Source organism: Osmia bicornis, chromosome 3 (genome assembly GCF_907164935.1).
Source record: "Osmia bicornis bicornis chromosome 3, iOsmBic2.1, whole genome shotgun sequence".
NCBI lineage: Eukaryota > Metazoa > Arthropoda > Insecta > Hymenoptera > Megachilidae > Osmia > Osmia bicornis.
In genome coordinates this window covers 9,174,835-9,192,946 of record NC_060218.1, presented here as the reverse complement: position 1 = coordinate 9,192,946, position 18,112 = coordinate 9,174,835, and the positions used below count along the sequence as shown (strand labels likewise).

At 34.2% G+C, this 18,112-nt stretch overlaps 3 protein-coding genes across 6 annotated transcripts; all 3 read left to right on the top strand.

Moving 5' to 3' along the window:
* Positions 1–34: 34 nt before the first annotated feature.
* Positions 35–7,619, top strand: LOC114872493 (bis(5'-adenosyl)-triphosphatase enpp4-like). 4 transcript variants are annotated; one of them, XM_029179738.2, is made up of 10 exons: positions 35–1,275; positions 1,344–1,590; positions 1,666–1,764; positions 1,838–2,201; positions 2,276–2,485; positions 2,552–2,806; positions 2,878–2,974; positions 4,002–4,073; positions 4,216–5,281; positions 7,363–7,619. In XM_029179738.2, the coding sequence occupies exons 1-9, from the start codon at positions 1,121–1,123 to the stop codon at positions 4,325–4,327; spliced, it is 1,611 nt and encodes a 536-aa protein (XP_029035571.2). In that variant the 5' UTR covers positions 35–1,120; the 3' UTR covers positions 4,328–5,281; positions 7,363–7,619. The 4 variants fall into 4 exon arrangements, with proteins under 4 accessions (XP_029035571.2, XP_046141215.1, XP_029035574.2 ...); XM_046285259.1 differs by having other exon boundaries at positions 4,216–5,317; XM_029179741.2 differs by lacking the exons at positions 4,216–5,281; positions 7,363–7,619 and adding an exon at positions 3,168–3,223 and having other exon boundaries at positions 40–1,275; positions 4,002–4,048.
* On the top strand, positions 7,514–12,919 carry LOC114872530 (venom serine protease Bi-VSP-like). Its single transcript, XM_029179811.2, has 7 exons — positions 7,514–7,619; positions 7,978–8,067; positions 11,157–11,444; positions 11,538–11,837; positions 12,167–12,268; positions 12,346–12,497; positions 12,587–12,919. The coding sequence occupies exons 2-7, from the start codon at positions 7,998–8,000 to the stop codon at positions 12,740–12,742; spliced, it is 1,068 nt and encodes a 355-aa protein (XP_029035644.2). The 5' UTR covers positions 7,514–7,619; positions 7,978–7,997; the 3' UTR covers positions 12,743–12,919.
* Positions 12,920–13,179: 260 nt separating this feature from the next.
* LOC114872531 (inorganic pyrophosphatase) lies at positions 13,180–16,680 on the top strand. The gene is made up of 8 exons (XM_029179813.2): positions 13,180–13,407; positions 14,376–14,611; positions 15,026–15,112; positions 15,185–15,248; positions 15,329–15,391; positions 15,613–15,826; positions 15,896–16,005; positions 16,151–16,680. Exons 1-8 carry the CDS (start codon positions 13,215–13,217, stop codon positions 16,180–16,182), a joined length of 999 nt encoding a protein of 332 aa, XP_029035646.2. The 5' UTR covers positions 13,180–13,214; the 3' UTR covers positions 16,183–16,680.
* Positions 16,681–18,112: the final 1,432 nt, after the last annotated feature.

The following is an 18,112-nucleotide window of genomic DNA, read 5'->3' as shown; positions in this document are numbered from 1 at the left end:
CGTTCCCCCACCACCTTCCAACCTGCGCGTCGCAGTGTGCGCACGGCTGTGTGCGTGAAAATGTGTTTAGAAAATATTCTGTTTTCCGTAGCGCTTAAATGGGACTCTTCTGCTCATTACACACATTTTCACGCACACAGCCGTCTTCGCTGCAGAGGCCATCTCGGTCAAATAAGCGATGACAGAAATGGGATGTCGACTACTACATTCTATTGTGGCGGCACTTCCTTTCGGGTAGCGTAGCGAGAGGATCACCCTGTAAGACTGTCCCACTTGAAATTTCTAAGAAACTAATTTATTGCGGGCCATATCTAATTCATTACTCTTAACGAAAATCATGTTGGTTCTTGAAACTGTCGAAGTCTCTTCGATATCCTGTTTATTTACAGAGGGTTGCCTCGGCTCGCTAGTGCGAGACCTTTTATTTTCCGTTTTCTCTGGATCCCACGCTTTCTCTTAGCACGCGTGCTCAGAATCGTTCTCGAGTCTTGGCGGAGCACCACCATTTCCACTCGCTCAAGGGTGGACCGAAGCCAGGGAGAGGAACCGCCTCCGGACAGAGATGGGCTCCTCCATCATTGGATCCTGAGGGAGGATTCAGGATCCAGCGAGGAGGGGATGACAGCCAACATCGATCGAAGATCTTCACCGCCAAGCTCTGACCGATTCAAAGCTTCAACCCGTCTTGATACATTTTTTTGGAAAGATAAAGTCTAAAGAATAAAGTAATACAAACTTCATTTTCTTAAAACGCGCCGTGAGCAGAGCGCTTCAGCGCTCCATAGGCACCTTACTCACGTCCCAAAATCCCTATAATCTGGAACGGCGCACGCAACAGTATCGCACGCAATCGTTGCAGAAAGCTACCATCTGGTAATGTGTAGTTCATGTAATTTGGTGGTATTTTTAAAGAGACAAATTCTCGGCGATGTGTATACGTGTATTATATGATATATTTGAATTCAAGAACAGTAGATTTTAATTGAAAAAAACGTATACTCCAACTATAAGGATTATTGATAATCAGATGTTTTTGACTGTAGCTTTATATTCTATTGAAGTAATCATGAGAAATTTTTTGTAAAACCATGGAGAAAATAGTGTAATAAACGTGAACTAAATGAAATATTTCATCCTGTCAAGAGACCAATTTACATTTACCATGAATTCTATAAGCACCTTTGTTTTAATGCTTATTGTATTACTTAATATCAAAGATGGATTAATGATATCGCAACACCCAAAATTGTTGGTAATATCGTATGATGCATTCAGGTATGTTTCATGACGTTCTACCTTTGGAATTTTAAGATATTTGATACTTAATCTCTTGTGTTTTACAGATATGATTATTTTAATAGAAACTTGACACCATTTATGAATAAACTGAAACACGAAGGCACACACACAGATTACATGATGAATATTTTTGTCAGTAAAACATTTCCTAATCACCATACAATGGCGACAGGATTGTATGCAGAAACACACGGAGTTGTAGATAATGAATATTATGATCCAATTTCAGGAAATACCACAAAGCATTCGTATAATCTATATCATTATAATAACAAAGTCCTTCCTATTTGGGTACGCAAAGAATCTTATATTCAATGTTTTTTTGCAAGCACGATCATATTTCTAATCAACTTTTATGAATAATAGACTGCTAATCAAAAACATGGTGCTCAAAGAAGAAGCGGTATAATGATGTGGCCTGGCGGTATTTATGAATATCAGGGAATTACTCCAACATTTGCGCAGGTCTGCATTTTTTATTATCAAATTTTAAACAGAAGTTTCAGATATAATGTAATAACATAATTTATGTTATTAGAATTTTAACGAAACCATATCCTGGGAAGAACGAATAGACACTTTAGTATCATGGTTTGTTCATCCTATACATCCAATCAATTTTGGAATATTATACATCGAAGAACCAGATTACCATGGCCACATTGTTGGAATAAATGGCCCTGAATTTGATAACATTCTTAGGAAATTAGACAATCTAACAAAGTATTTGCATGATAAGATAGAGTATCATGGTCTGCATGATCTTAATATTGTTCATTTAAGTGATCATGGAATGGCACCTGTCAAGATAGACAGAATAATAGACTTGACAAAATATATTAATAGTTCTGATTATAAATTTGTTGGTACTTCACCAGGTTTACATATTTTCCCTAATCCTGGTATGTTGATTCATAATATAAATTTATTTTTATTTAAATGAAATAAATATCTTATATAATTTTGTTTTGCGCAGGCAAGGAGGATATAATTTATCAGTCATTAAAACAAGCTGCCACGAAAACAATGACGTTCAGGGTTTATAAAAGAGAAGAAATTCCTAAAAAGTATCATTATGGAAACAATACACGCGTTGGTTCTATATTTGTTATTGCTGAAGTTGGATATGCATTTCAAAATCTTCTTGACACTATAGAATGTTACAAGAAGAAATTTAATATAACAGGTATTTATCTGTAACATAAGATTTCGAACTATTAAATATAAATTTTTACATTATATAAATTTTCAGTAAACGGTGACTCAGAATTCGGCCTCCATGGTTATGATAATGAAGCAGTAGAAATGCACCCCTTCTTTTTTGCAAAAGGTCCTGCGTTTATGCCAAAATGCAAATTGGAACCTTTTAACAATTTAGATTTATTCCCCTTATTTTGTAAGATACTTGATTTAGAATGTCCTACGGTAAACGGTACTTTATCACATCTAACTAAGTGCCTTAAGAAACATCATCAAGATATTACAATTATTGCTTACCGAATGATATGTAAGTGAAAATTGTGTAGTGATTATTTTGGTTACTGGAATATCTGTAATTAATATTTATTTTCAATTAAGTTGTAGCTACGACTATTTCTATGACAATGGTCGGAATTATAGGAGCACTCGTAATGTTTTACATCAGGAAAAGACGATTAGGAGTGAAAAGTTACAGGTAAGTGATAGTATATTCTGTAGACTACTTTTATCCTTTTAGCATTTATAAAGAATTATTAATTTGGCAATATAACAAGTGTTTGTAATAAAAAAATGTTTGTACCTTTGGTTTTAAATAATTGCACCTGAAAAATATTATAATAACGATTTTACCATTAATAGTTATTATAATAACTATTTTAATTTTTCAGGAGATATTATCCAGTGGATGGATAATACTTATAACACAACAAGCAATATATCAAATGTATACATTTTATTATGTTATATACAAGTAACGAATTAAGTAAAAAAAAAATGATTTAAAAAAATGGTATAATAGTATTACGCAGAAAGTAAATTTTAAAAACATTAGATTACTCTTTATATACAGTTTTATTTTATTTTTTTAATTCAGAAAGTAACAAAGTGTTTTAGAAGAGATTTGTAGTGTTTTTAAATAATTAACGATCTTATGAATGAATCTCTAATTAGTTATAATTACGATAATGGTTACGGGTAATGTTTTAGTTTATGTAAAGACATACATAATTTGGAGGTAATTTTTAGTAGAGAATCGTTAATTGTAATCTAGTAAAATATGCACGGAAAATTGTAATTATTCAATTACTTTTTATAATGCTGGGGTCACATCTGCGTTAATCTCCAAAGGTTGTCAACTAATGTTAGAAAAAATTACACGCTGGGTTTTACATTTGTAAGTGGCTATATTTAGCAATACGAGTGAAGTCCCTTTGATATGAGAAAAAAGACCACCACCCAAGCTACGTTCAACGCCTAATGTCATTAATAATGTTATAAGATTAGCGTGTTAATCCGTGGCTACATTTAAATTATGCGTTAACCGTTGATGGAGCCCCAGCATAACACAGTTCAGTGAAAGGTTCTTTAACAATAAACAAAATATGAATTTCTCATTTATATGTCAATAAATAAATATTTTAAACAAAGAAGATACTTCCTAATACATCTACTCTTTACAATGTTAATACAAAAAATAATGAGATTCGACTTTTTGTTTTTAGAAGAATACTGGAAGATTTGGAAGCACAGTACCATTTGGATAAAAGTCGCAATATTGAAAATGTTACTTGCAAGTAAATTTCCAAAGATTTATTTTCAATTTTTTTTCTTGGCTTTGTTGTCACGGGGGACTGCTTTATAAAAAAAAAAAAAACATACAAAATTTAGAATTTAAAAACAAATAAAAAAATGTTAATAATATATTTCTCTTTTCAGATTAAACCATTTTCCAGATTTATTTATAATTTCATCCCATGCGAAGAGTAGACATTCATATGCAAATAAGGGAAGCATTAAATATAGGAAATCTCTTTTTCATTATAGGTGACATATGCTTCATATGTTGCACCATTAAACATATAAATGAGAAAATACTTCTGTGATAAAACGAACAATTTGATATTTCCTGACCACTCAAAATAGTGTACATATACTCGAGAACAATCATTGTTAATTTGGTATACTAGATACAAAGATATTCATGAGTTTACATGAAATATTACACGAACTTTTCATTTTCTTGAATTCTTTAACAAGATATTCTCTGCAATAAACGTATAGAATAGGAAGCTTACAAAGTACGAATTAATTTTTGCATTTGTACTATTGCTATTTATTCCTTTCGCTTATGGGAGATTATAATAGCTAACTATAAGACTATTCACCATGTACGCTTATGGCATGGTGTCTCATTTATGTTCTGGCTACTGGTGACCAGTTCCACGGTTAATAAATGGTTAAAGAACAACGTAATTAACATGCACAGTATTACTATAGGAACTAGATTGTAACATAATTTATCTTAACTGACAGAGTATTGTATGAATAATTGAATTTCTTAGAACAAGTGAACTTGATCATACACCAATTGTGTAACAATTCACATAAACATATGTAAATATATCAGATATGTAAATACATACTATTATAGAAAACCTGTATCGTTTCTTTACTTTCTAACAAAATGTTACATATTTGAGAATTTTCTAGTTCAAATGACAGAAAGTAGAAAGTCTCAATGTATCATAATGTAAAACATAGATGCCATGCATCTAGAAGTTATTGATTAAAAAACAAGTCAGACCAAACAAGTTATGTCATTATTGAGTGATAGTATCTTCTCTAACACATATAAACAAACGACTAACAGTCGCAACGTCATTGAATTGATAGTGTCCAGACATTGCATAGGAAACATTACCCTTTCATACCGTAATTGCGTGGTTCAGCTGTTTGAATTGAAATGTCAAAGAGAAGAATTCTGAGGGCCAAGGTGATACAGGTGTCAGTAATTATGAAATTATTGAACAAAGAAATTGTAAGAAATTATTGAACAAAGCTTCTAATCGTGCTGTTTTTTTCTTCGCTTTTTAATTATTCTACTGATGTTTTTAACCAGCGTCATCCATGCGACGCACAATGGGACAAAACAGCTTTTGGCGATCAAAAGTCAATTTTCGTGAATTCGAGAATTGAAAAAATATTTGCGTACATCGATAGAGAATAAACGGCAGTTTAACGTAGTATAATCCATTTTTCCATATTTGCTTCCGTTTTTCCGTGGTCCCCACTCAAAGTCAGTTGACATTCCTCAGAACGAAACGCTGATGATACTACCCGTAACTTTAATGTACGATTCTAATGAATTTTACTCGGAAAGATAAAATTCAAATGAATGATAAAGTTTACTAGATTAGTATAGATTCTATTCAGTGCACAAAGTAAGTTAAAATGTTAACAGCTTTTTAAATAATAGGATCTGATTGAAGCGAAGTACATTTAACTAAAATCTCAACTTTGCGTTTGATTTAAAAAAAATGCCGGCACTTGCGCGGAGTTTGATTATTACTGTAATAAAGAGTGAACCTTCCTCTATCAGAATCAGAAATAATTGATTGCCCCTACTTGCCCCCGTTCAAGAAAATGGCCCATCTTGGCCGCTGCGCACGATGATGGAAAAGCAGTACCAGATACGATTATTAACCAGTTAACTGGATTCGATGTGTATATTCGTTATCCAAAACTTTATTTCGTCCTTGCAATATGCCATAATAAACTTTCATAATTGTCGAAACTGTTTTCACGAATGATTTGGTATAGATCATAATAAATATAAATAAATATATTATAATAACACATGTCTTGCCGTTTTTTAATTATTAAATCCGTTTCTCTTATAGTTATTAACAGTTTTGAATCAAATTTTTGTTAAATAACAAAATATGTCTAACAAGTGAAGGATATTGAACGCGTTACACTTTATACGTGAATATTTTGACACCCTGTAGTTCAATATGATTTATATTGGTACAACTTAAGTACCATAATATAGGCAAAAACTTGCGAAAATTTCATTAAAATATTTCCAATAGAACCGAAGTTACAGATTTTTGATCGCCGAATGTCGTTTCGGGGTCATGGGGTCATGATTCCTTTTTATGTGTTTTATAACAGGTGAAAATCATATGGTCTAAAATTAGAATGTTTTTAAAAAAAAGGTGGTCTGTGATGAATGAATTTTTACTGATAGCAAACGTTATTACTTAATTACAGTAAATTTGTAGCGTCAGCCATGGATGACCCCTGCGACAGACAACATTGTTATCATATCATACAATCTGAAGATACATGATCATTTGTGGTTATTAATAGACATGATTTCCATTACGTATTTTTCTATTGAATAATCCGGAAATTCAACATCAATTAACCTGGTACACCGTATGGCTACCCGCAATAACAACTCAATCGTCCTTGAACTAAAATTACCGTTTAGCGGGATCAAATTATTTGGGAAATACCAAAAAGACGTGGTGATCAGCATCGGTAACACCATACGCGTCGTTTATTTCCATGAATTCAATGCCATAGGTAGCGGAGCAGAACACGCTTGAGATTGCAGATGCAAGGCATTAAAATCACCGAGCGCTCCGATGCATGCGAGGACAAATCAATGCAGCATTAATCATATTTTAATATAAAGCATGTGTAATTGAATGAGAAAACGATGAAAAATATGTACGTTTGATTTATGAATTACCGGATGTCGGATTGCTGAGATAATAATTTCAATTTAATTTTGTATTCCAATAACATTTTATGCCGACCATATAAATATTATTATCCTGCAATCCTTAAATTTTATTTGTAAAATTTTTTCATATTTCAAATTAAAATATTCTGCATTGCATTGCATTTCAACTTTGTTATTAGTTAAGAATTCTCGTTCTTTCAATTTTCTGTAATTGATTGTATGCAACATATCAGATAATTGAGCATTTACATGTAAACAAATATTTTTCTTCTTTTTTACATTTACATATAACAATGGTAGCTACAATACTTAAACAGGTAATTTTGCAGTTATAGGCAGGAACGAGCGGAGGGTAACGAAATATCAATATTCCGATAACGTTTTTATGCGCTTTTGATGTAGAAGATTCGTCGCGCGTGCGCAACTATCGCTCTTGGAATTGTAAAATGTTTAAAAAGCAAGCATCGTTGATCAGAGCTACTCAGTCTGTCGTGGATCGCGCCAGAAAAACGGTCGCGGCAATCGCTGTGAATTCAAAGTATTGTGTCGAATAGTTACCTAATTCTTACTACTATCATACAATTAGGTAAATAGTAATTGAATTAAATTCATTTTGAAAGCAAGTTTTATGTTATGATTCCATGTTAATTAACCGTGAAGTTCAGTATTATTTATGCAATTCGTGGAAATTAATGTGAATTAATTATCCATTAGATTCATTGAATAATTAACTATATAATTAAATTTATTTTTAAAAAAATTTTATGTGATGATTAACATAAAAATTATTTTTCTTCAAGTTACCTAGCACCTTTGAAAAAGTAAACAGAAAATATTAACAATCTGCAATTATGCCATTGAAATTTATTTTTCAATAATTCATTATTGAAAACATTATTTATGCAATTTCTTATCGTACTGATTTCCAAATTTTCTTTTCACAGAAAACCAATAATAAGTCAAGATGTTGGTCCTCTGTTTGGCGTTAATTGCAGTACTGCATCCAGTAATGGTTCCCGTGGTGTCTGCTCAAGGTTTGTTCTTTGAATTATCTTTTTTGTATACGTTTCAGATTCCATTAATGTCTCGTCAGCCTTCTGGCAGCCTTCGAATCGAAAAGCAAAAAACAGACACGTTCGATAATTATTCTATAAAAAGGATGAGTTCGTGGTGGAAAATCGAGCATATTTGAAACGCTAAAAACAGTTACACGCGACGAAACGAATGGGTTCGTAAAAATGTTTGACAGCCTGTCCGTTGGTCTTTCCCGAATAACCGATAGTAATTCACGTGGTAGAAAATGTTTTCTTCGAAATCGTGATTATTTCACACACGCGAGAGGCATGATAAAACGCGATGCATGATTTAACAGCATTATGTAATGTCAACATAAGTTGTTGATAGGAGAAGCATCGAGATTCGTCTTCGATGATGCTGCATCCTGTTGAACTTGAAATTCACTCTTCTAGGAAAAATTTCTCGTGATAACAAGTTTCCAATTACCAGCGAGTTACGCCCCTTTTGATTCGCAAACAATTGATCACTATGGTTGGATAATTAACACGTTGAACGCCACAGTGAAATTGGACATTTTTTGTGGGACGTATTAAAGTTACAAGTAATAATTAATTTTCAATTTTCAAATTTCAAGCTTTCTATTTGCCATTTCGCATTATTTGTACCATAGCAATATTACTTAGAATAATTTTTTTCTATTATTTTCTTTTAATTATTCGGGCGCGTGTGAGTTGGGGGCCGGTCACCGGTGACACCCATGGCGTCCAACGTGTTAAATATGATGGAAGAAAAGGATTACAAGTTGATGGATATAGAAGTGTGAAATAATTCGAGATAGAAAGGGTAATTAGTCATAGATGCTGGTCAATCGGGGATTCTTGTGAAGGACGTCAATAGAGAAATGACCGTAATAGAATCCCCTTCGGTTGGTCAATTTTTACCTAGGAAATTGAGCAATCTATGACATATGATTTCTCGAACACGACCAAGGTCCGAACCTTCGAACCAAAGATGGAGGTCAAGCAGACTCGGCAATCAATGTTATCATGCATCGCATGCGATGCTTTTAACCTTTCGTGGTCCATTTATTGTGTAATCCAGATCTAACCTGCCAATTGATCTAATTCATTTTGAACGAAAGTTCAAATGACATTAAAGTCCTATCTTGGAAATCTGCAAAATTTCACAGTTATTCTAAGAAACTTGAGAAGCATACTATTGGATCACAATTCGATTGAATTTTATTCAACTACGAATTCATTAAAAATTTTCTGTTATTAGTCTGGTGGATACTTTTTTCTTCTTTCCATTACTTTTTTGCCCAGCAAATCAAATTTACAATAAATAGTTTACATTTTATGAACACTTTGTTGAATATTTGCATATTCATTAATTAATGAAATCACGTTAAAATTCTGGAATTCGCTATAGGGAAACATTTTCAGAGAATTCTCTATCGCGATTTCTCGGTCAACATTTTCAACTGATCCGTTTATTTGTGGACAGTGATGAAACATCATTGAAATTCCACTGCGACGTCGACTTTTGAATACTACTTTTGAGTTGAAAGAAAAACTGATATATGACATCAGTTATCAGAATATTAATGATATTAAGGGAAAGCATGGTTGTTTTTATGCTAGGGCCACATCTGCATCTAATGTGATGCATAATATGATAGTTAACGTGTAATTTAACATTAAATATTGTTAATGACAGTAGGCATTGAATAATAACTGGGGTGGCGGTCCTTTTTCACACACTAAAGAGACTTTAAGCGTATTTAAACGCGTTGTTATAGTTAATGCATAAATTATAATAACTACTTAAAAATGTAAAAACAAGTGCAAAATTTTTTCCTTCCATAATTGTATTTATAACCGATTGGATGTTAACGCAGATGTGACATTATTGTAACATTTAACGTGTTTAAACGATTACAAGAAAACAAGGTGCGCCAATATTCGCTATGTATACATATACACGTATCTATATCTTTCCAAGAAACCAATCGATGCCAAATAAGAAACGTAATTGAACAGTAATGCTTGAAAATCAACATTCGCGTTTTTGCTCGCGACACAAGCGTATTTAATCGAAGAATGCTAACGGTAACGATTCTCTCTTTAAATGTGTAACTTCCTGCCCAACTCTCTCCCAAAATCAGTAGAATACTTAAACGTTGTACGGGTGATTTCCAATATTTGCTAGTCGTATTCGTGCTAATTCAATTACGGAGGGGTATTTCTAAAAGGTGATGCTTTGTTGGTAAATTCTAGTTCTTCCTAAGCACGTTATTTCCTATTGTCAACGTGTTAATAGATGTAATAAGAAATTGAACAAGTAAACATCTGTTAGAATAGCAATCATGCAAATTGCAGTATGAATTTTTGAATAATTTATTCGTCAATAATATTTTAAAAGGATAGAAGTGTATTTGTCTTATATGTATTTGCCTAAATATATCTTGCAATTTATAAAACGCCAAATTCATTCTTGACAACGCGATCGTTGATTACGACGGCCGCAGATAGCAACGAACGGATTAGATATAAATTAAGGGCTCGCGACCAACTCGGCCTATTTTGTCTGCTGTTAGCAACCTATTTTGGCTGCTATTTTGCCGGAATTTTCAATCTGCGTTCGGCGGTCGAGCTTGTCCGACTTTTTTTACTGAATGCACGCGTCTTAAAAGAATATAGCCGCAAGTCAGCAGAAAAATTCGGACAAGATCGCGTCCGCTGGACGCAGACGTATGCGATCGACGCATATAGGCAGCAGGTTAGGGACTCCGGAAGAAGGGAGAGTACGGGAGAACTATTCCTGGACGCTCAACCGACAAGGAGAGTGCGGCGATAATTCCCGGATGCCCTGTCGGTCGAGAGAGTACAGAGGATCTCCTGGACGCCCTAGTAGAATTAGTTATCTGGACGCCCGTTCGATATGGAGAGTTCGTCGATATTACCTGGACGCCTATCGAACGGGAGAATTATGAGCATTACGCTCACTCTAAAATGTCTTGTATAAATAAATAAAAGAAACTGTATCCTAAACATGACTAGATAATTAATTTTTAAATTCGAGCTTCTAATTTTCTACATTCCAGGTCAAACGTGCAATACCCCAAATGGTGAAGTTGGCTCCTGCGTCAACATTAGGGACTGTCAGTCACTGCTGGGCCTGCTGCAAAGTCAAGGTTTATTAGCCGCTGTTTTCCTGAAACAGAGTCTTTGTTATTTCGAGGCAAATAATCCAATTGTTTGCTGTCCTGCGAGTGATACAAGAGGTAGTAAAGAAATAAGAGAGAACCAGCACGGGCTATTACAACCCCCACACTGTGGCTTCAGCAACGTCAGCCATACCAGAGTGGTTGGTGGTGTGCCAGCCAAACTTGGTACATAGATTATATCTCGCGCAAAATTTGTTGGACTATTTTCACTTTATACAAATTGGATTTCGTATGCTGACAGTGGTTGTAACGTTTTAGGTGCATGGCCTTGGATAGCTGCTTTAGGATTCGAGAATAAATCTGATCCAACGCAACCAAAATGGCTCTGCGGAGGATCTTTGATATCATCCAGACACGTTTTGACTGCTGCTCATTGCGCTATTCGCAACGATTTACATGCAGTTCGTATCGGAGACTTAAATTTGAAACGAGACGACGAAGGTGCGCATCCTGTTCAAGTCGGAATCGAACAGAAGATAATCCATCCTGCTTATGACGAATCTTCGTATTCGAATGATATTGCTGTGCTTAAGTTGGATCAAGAGATACAATTTTCAGGTAACAATCGTATGATTCAAATGAAATATTTATTATTAGTCAACCCGTACCTAAGATTGAAAATCTGCAGAAGGGAGCTATAGCATTTAGACTTTCTTTCACTCTTGTACAGGCTAAACGATAAGAATTATCGAAAAAATTCTTGCGCCATTGTGTTTAGTGGGTGAAAATCTCAACGAATGGCCGAAAAATTATTTTTTTTTTGCCACTTCCAGTCTAACCGGAAATGGCCGAAAAAGGGTTGATCTAGAGCGAATCTCGCTCTAGTTCACTTTAGCTTGTTTACAAATAATTTCGTCTTATTCCATTGTGTTTCACTTTTTTTACAGAGTACGTGTATCCAATTTGCCTTCCAGTGGAGGAGATTCTTCGAAACAGTAATTTTGTTCGAAGTTTTCCTTTCGTTGCTGGGTGGGGATCACTTTCAACAAGTAAATATTCATTTCTACTACATTTTCAATAAAAATTTCTCCTTGAATCAATATTTTGTTCTTTTGTCATTTAACAGGAGGACCAAGTAGTGAGACTCTTATGGAAGTACAGGTGCCAGTAGTTACTAATGAAGCATGCAAACGGGATTATTCCGCGTTCTCGAATGCAATAATCGATGACTCAGTATTATGCGCAGGATATGCTCGTGGTGGAAAGGATGCTTGCCAGGTAAATTCACAGTATTCATATTTCAAATTATTTAGGGCCATTCTTTAGCTTACGTTTTAAAATTTTTAATAATTTTTGTAATTCTTCAGGGCGACAGCGGAGGACCCTTGATGTTACCACAAAAATCACACTTCTACCAAATAGGAGTCGTTTCATACGGTTATAAATGCGCCGAGCCCGGATATCCTGGTGTTTACGCTAGAGTTACCCATTACTTGGATTTCATTAACTCTGCGATGCAGTAATCAGTATTTCACGAAACCACACTTCTTATGTTCAACACGAAAAGAAGCTTAAAGTTCCAACTGTTACTGTTCGAATAAGAGGCAACTTTAATATATGTATACGTAGAGCTTTAATATATGTATACAAAATATTGGAGTGCTTTAAGATTCCTAAATTATTAAACTCAGATCGGGGTATATTCTTTTATTTATTCAGAAGTTTTCCTTTCTCCCCTTCCACGGGTTCTTTGTAATGCCATTTTCTTGTAGGGAAGCTTACTATGCTCGATACTGTACCACAAGTGCTATATTGATTCTAATACAAACAAGTTCTAGCATACACATTGTGCGTGTGCGAAAGACTAATATTATAGTGAATCACCTTGAACGAGGCATGCACATGCATTATCATCGTTGATAATAGGATATCGTAAATTTATTCCTTCGCGGGCTACGGGAAGCTTAGTACGCACCGGTGTTGTTAGATGTCAGGATGTCGTTGATAACGCTACACGTGTTACGTTGCCAAGGTTTGAAAAAGTTGACTATTCCGCTCAGATCAGTAGCGACCGGTACTTTCGTTCAATCGCAAACGTGTTCTTTGCTCCAGAAGCAATTGAAGAGAATGTCGTACACAACGGTGGAAAAGGGTGCATTAAACACCACCGATTACAGGCTTTATTTCAGTAAGTATTCCGGGACATAACCTTAAATAAAACGATGAACTGCGAGCGGTTGTTACTCAAAGGTCAGAGGTCAACGTGTAGGTCAACGATTTTTTATTGAAAATTCAAAGTATTTAATTCAATGTTCTTATTACGTGATTGTTATCTGTTATATTTTCTCCACGTAATACGAATTAAAACGTGACCTTTCGTTTTCTTCTTTTTTTTCACATAAATTTATTCTATATCTTATGATAGCGCTTTTTTCTTCAGTATTGCAATTTTTTAGAATTTGTTATTCGAATCCTTTGTTCGCTTTTGTTTCTTTATTTTTATGTAATAGAGGCTTTCCATAACGTCAGCATGACATTTAATTTCAGTGAAAGGATTTGAATGTATTCACTATGTAAGAACTTGGTGTATTGTACTTTTCACGAGAGAATAATACCATTTCGCGCAGCTCGGCTGGCTCAGAAAGTTCCCCCACCAGTAGCGCTGCCCCACCATAATTTACTTCCCATTGCATTTGCCATATACACGGTGGACAAAATATACTAATATAGGAACGGCTTATTATAGAACAGAGGTAGTGAATAAGTGAATCATAATTCACAAGTTTATGATCACCGGATATACATTCTGCCCAACGTGGCTTACGACATACAGTCGTACGGCGCTTGCGTGTTACCTTGGTAGCGGAGCGTGGCAGAACCAATCAGAGCCAATATGCGCAAACAAAACCAAAATTCGTTCATCCGATGGTACTACTCTCTAGTGAAAAATATAATACATATGTTTCTGGATCTATCAGTCTTTTCTTAGGTTTATTAAGAATTTAATGATGAAAACTTTCCACTCCACAAATTTTAGAAATCTAATGAATATTTATCTAATTATTAAATCAGTACTTCAGAATTTAAATATGTATCTATTGATAGATCAGTCTTAGAGTAGAGACTGATCTTATGTATATATATATATATTTATAGGAAATGAAACTGGCCCAATTTCACCCATGCATGACATTCCACTTTATGCTGATGAAGCTAATAAAATAATGAACATGGTTGTTGAGATACCAAGGTGGACAAATGCAAAGATGGAGATCAATCTCAAAGAGACCTTAAATCCTATTAAACAGGATGTTAAAAAGGGTAAATTGAGATATGTGGCAAATTGTTTCCCTCACCGTGGATACATATGGAATTATGGTGCATTGCCACAGGTATAAAATATTTTCACTATTAATAGATTACTTATCCCTTTCAATGAATTGAAGTACAATGGAATTTATATTTGCAGTTTGATAACAATCATAATGTGGTCTTTATTCTGTAATGTCATGTAGTAGTTTAAGGAATGATGTCATCAATTTCATTGGTATTAAGTTGTTAAAGAAAATGTGTAGTGGGCAAGTCACAGTCACAATTAAGCTTCTGTGTATGTACATACTTTCTTGAAATGTATGAACAATGCCTTATCACATCTTATGTAAAGCTTTAGTCTTAGTTCAAGGGTATCGCACATTATCTAGTTAATTTCATTTAAAGCTAAATGTATGGATTTCTTCCTTGAATTTGCATACATGTTTACTTGTTTTATATGTGTTTTTTTGCATTAATGGAAATTCTGTTTACAGACATGGGAAAACCCTGAGGTATTGGATGAATCTACTGGATGCAAGGGGGACAATGATCCAATTGATGTGCTTGAAATAGGATATAGGGTACAAGATTTGTTTTTTAAACACATCAGTGACGAATGTTAATTTAAATTTAATAATACATGGTTTTGTTAGGTTGCAAAAAGAGGCGAAGTTTTGAAGGTAAAAGTTTTGGGCACTGTGGCACTTATAGATGAAGGTATATAAAATTTTCAAGAAACAGTTAAAAATGACTTATTTTTTCTAATTTTTTATTTTGTGGTATTTTTTTTGTTTCAGGTGAAACTGACTGGAAAATAATTGTTATTGATGTTAATGATCCTTTGGCAGATCAAATGAATGGTAAGATTGGCATTTATGTCAAGTATGGAAAATTATAAATCAGGCTGAAAGAAAATATTATATCTTGTTTTTTGTAAAATAATGAATCACAAAGTATTGTTTTATTATTGAATACTTATCTTATCGAATTATCATTTCCGTTTTATTCGCTTAATATCCGTCGCTACAATCTGTTTGATAAATAATCTGATCATAATACGCGTTAATGTTTGATATTACAGATGTATCAGATATTGAAAAACATTATCCGGGTTTAATGAAAGCTACCATTGAATGGTTCAAAATTTACAAAATACCAGATGGTAAACCAGAGAATCAGTTTGCATTCAATGGAGAAACAAAGTCAAGAGACTTTGCGTTACATATAATAGATGAAGTCCATCAACATTGGCAAAATCTTATTAAGCGTGAAGCGCCGGCGGGAGGAATCGCATGGTTTGTAACGATGTACATATAATGCAAAAAATGTATTTGTACAGTGATTTAATAAATTTATTTTCACAGTACTAATGCAACTGTAGCGGGCAGTCCGTTCAAAATTACTCCAGAGGATGCTGAAGAAATGCTAGAAAAGGCTCCAGAAGCATTAGAACCTGAACCAATAGATCCAATTGGTAAGTAAAGAGTTAAGAAATTACATAAATATATAAGATTTTATGCATATAAATTCATAATTTAATTCCAGTTGATAAAATTTATTTTATTCCATCACTGCGACATAAATTATAAACGTTCCATGTGATTATTGTTTGGTTTCAGTCGATAAATGGCATTACGTACACCTTAAGTGAGAGTAAAAGGGGTATTCTTACAGTACATCTTTCGATGGCTACATACGTTTGCTTGTTTTAATGGCACATGGAGTACTGTGTATTACTCCCACAAATTGCTTCGTTATAAGCTTTGATACATTCGATAGTTATAGAGAGTAATTAAATATTACAGAACATGTGCTTGCAGTACCGAAACAAGCAACATCTTATGCACGATGAAACGTAACAGCACAATGTGCACTATTTATTTTATATAGTTCTATGAAGAGAAAAAACATTAACTTTAAAATATGTTCCTTTTTCTTTAATATGATTTATTAATATATCCTTGTTACTGTACTGTACATGCATCACAGTAATGGAATAGAAACTAAACATACTCCTTTCCAAGGTTGTGATACAATTTTCCATAAATAACCAGGTAAAGCTTATTGTAGATGAAAGTAAACTTATTTTTTTTTCCAGTATTTGTTATTTTACAAATATGTAATACAATAAATTAGTTTGCGTTCTCAACTCTGTTACTTCTGTTAAAAATCTTCAATTACCATCGGTCCCAATTATCATTCCCAAAATTATTACAATTAAAATAAAAACTCAGCAATTCATGAACGGAATCAATAATTTAGCAGAGTTTGGATTAACAGTGTTATCTAATAGTACCACGAGGGCCGACTTAATTGTAAATAGGGGATCGTTTATACTTCGTAATCCCGTCGAAGGTGCGTGTTCGCCTAGTACACCCCCAGGAAGTGGTCTCGGAGGAGACATTCGTATCTACTTCGTAGCATGTTTAAACATACAAGCCAGGAGATATATATTGTGCTGGAGGACACATGTAACTGGACCGGGGAGACGAATCGACCCGTTGCTACAATAAATTTCCAAGCAAGGTCCGACATAGAATAGAAAACGAACTGCATCGGATATGAAAAAAAGTGTATAAATTTTAATAAATTTTTTTAATTGCAAAAATGAATAGGAGTATATTCTTGTACCATACAAGAATCTCTTATAAAATTAACTTAAGGCATTTGAATGTGCATTCTAATCTCAGAATCCTGTTTTATGAATTTGTAACTACAAAACGGAGACAAAGCTCGAGAGGCAATATTTAACAAATATGAAGTAGCTGCCGTTTTCTTCGCGTTGGCTTGGTAACGTTTCCCGCTTTGTCTTTCCCGCGATGCGATCTATTTTGTAGAGGAAATGTCTGTGACGTTGTCTTCCTGGTTTCCACTCCCAAGGGAAGTGTCCGTGTACTTCCCACCCGAGGAAAATAACTGGAGACTGAAATACAGTACAGGTTGCCGCGGTAAGAAAATAGTAAGACAAATTGCTACGACAACTTACTTTCCGAGATACAGGCCTGCTTTTATGTCTTTAAGTACCTGAAGAGAAAAGATGAAACTTAAAAGAAACGGTAGAAAGTAGTTGCCACTTGTCCTACTGAGATCTTAAATGAGAATTAAAATTTTAATAATAGCAACATGAACAAATTGTTAGAGAAAAAAAAAAACAAATGACTACTTCCGCTTCGCCATCTTCCCGCCATTTTATTTTTTTGTATCAACTCGAAGAGCAAATGATTGACGACGTACAAAATCAATGTACTTTTAAATAATCGTTAACGTCTAAATTGCCTGCGAAATTATTTGTATCGGCCAATTTAACGCCATTAACGAAGAAAATAAAGGATAAACTCAATTCATTTTCCGTCCGATCATTTATCACGAGAGCTCTAATCTCGAGCCAAGCTGTTACAGCGAAAAAGGTGTTTTCCCAGCTTCACGTCATTTTGCGGGAATTCTTCGGATTCTTTTTCCATTCCGTCTACCTGTTTGCGTTTCAGAACAGAAAGCGTTAGAAATTCTCCGGATTCCTAATTAATCATGGTTCGACTTGCTTTGGAGTACGGGTTGATACGTCATCGGGTGTAATGAAATGT

Coding starts and splice junctions, on each gene's coding strand:
- LOC114872493 (XM_029179738.2), top strand. CDS start 1,121: ATGAAATATTTCATCCTGTCAAGAGACCAATTTACATTTACCATGAAT. Junction 1,591..1,665: donor ACAAAGTCCTTCCTATTTGG/GTACGCAAAGAA, acceptor TATGAATAATAG/ACTGCTAATCAAAAACATGG. Junction 2,807..2,877: donor TATTGCTTACCGAATGATAT/GTAAGTGAAAAT, acceptor TTTTCAATTAAG/TTGTAGCTACGACTATTTCT.
- LOC114872530 (XM_029179811.2), top strand. CDS start 7,998: ATGTTGGTCCTCTGTTTGGCGTTAATTGCAGTACTGCATCCAGTAATG. Junction 11,445..11,537: donor TGGTGTGCCAGCCAAACTTG/GTACATAGATTA, acceptor GTAACGTTTTAG/GTGCATGGCCTTGGATAGCT. Junction 11,838..12,166: donor TCAAGAGATACAATTTTCAG/GTAACAATCGTA, acceptor CTTTTTTTACAG/AGTACGTGTATCCAATTTGC.
- LOC114872531 (XM_029179813.2), top strand. CDS start 13,215: ATGTCGTTGATAACGCTACACGTGTTACGTTGCCAAGGTTTGAAAAAG. Junction 14,612..15,025: donor ATTATGGTGCATTGCCACAG/GTATAAAATATT, acceptor TTCTGTTTACAG/ACATGGGAAAACCCTGAGGT. Junction 16,006..16,150: donor TGAACCAATAGATCCAATTG/GTAAGTAAAGAG, acceptor GTTTGGTTTCAG/TCGATAAATGGCATTACGTA.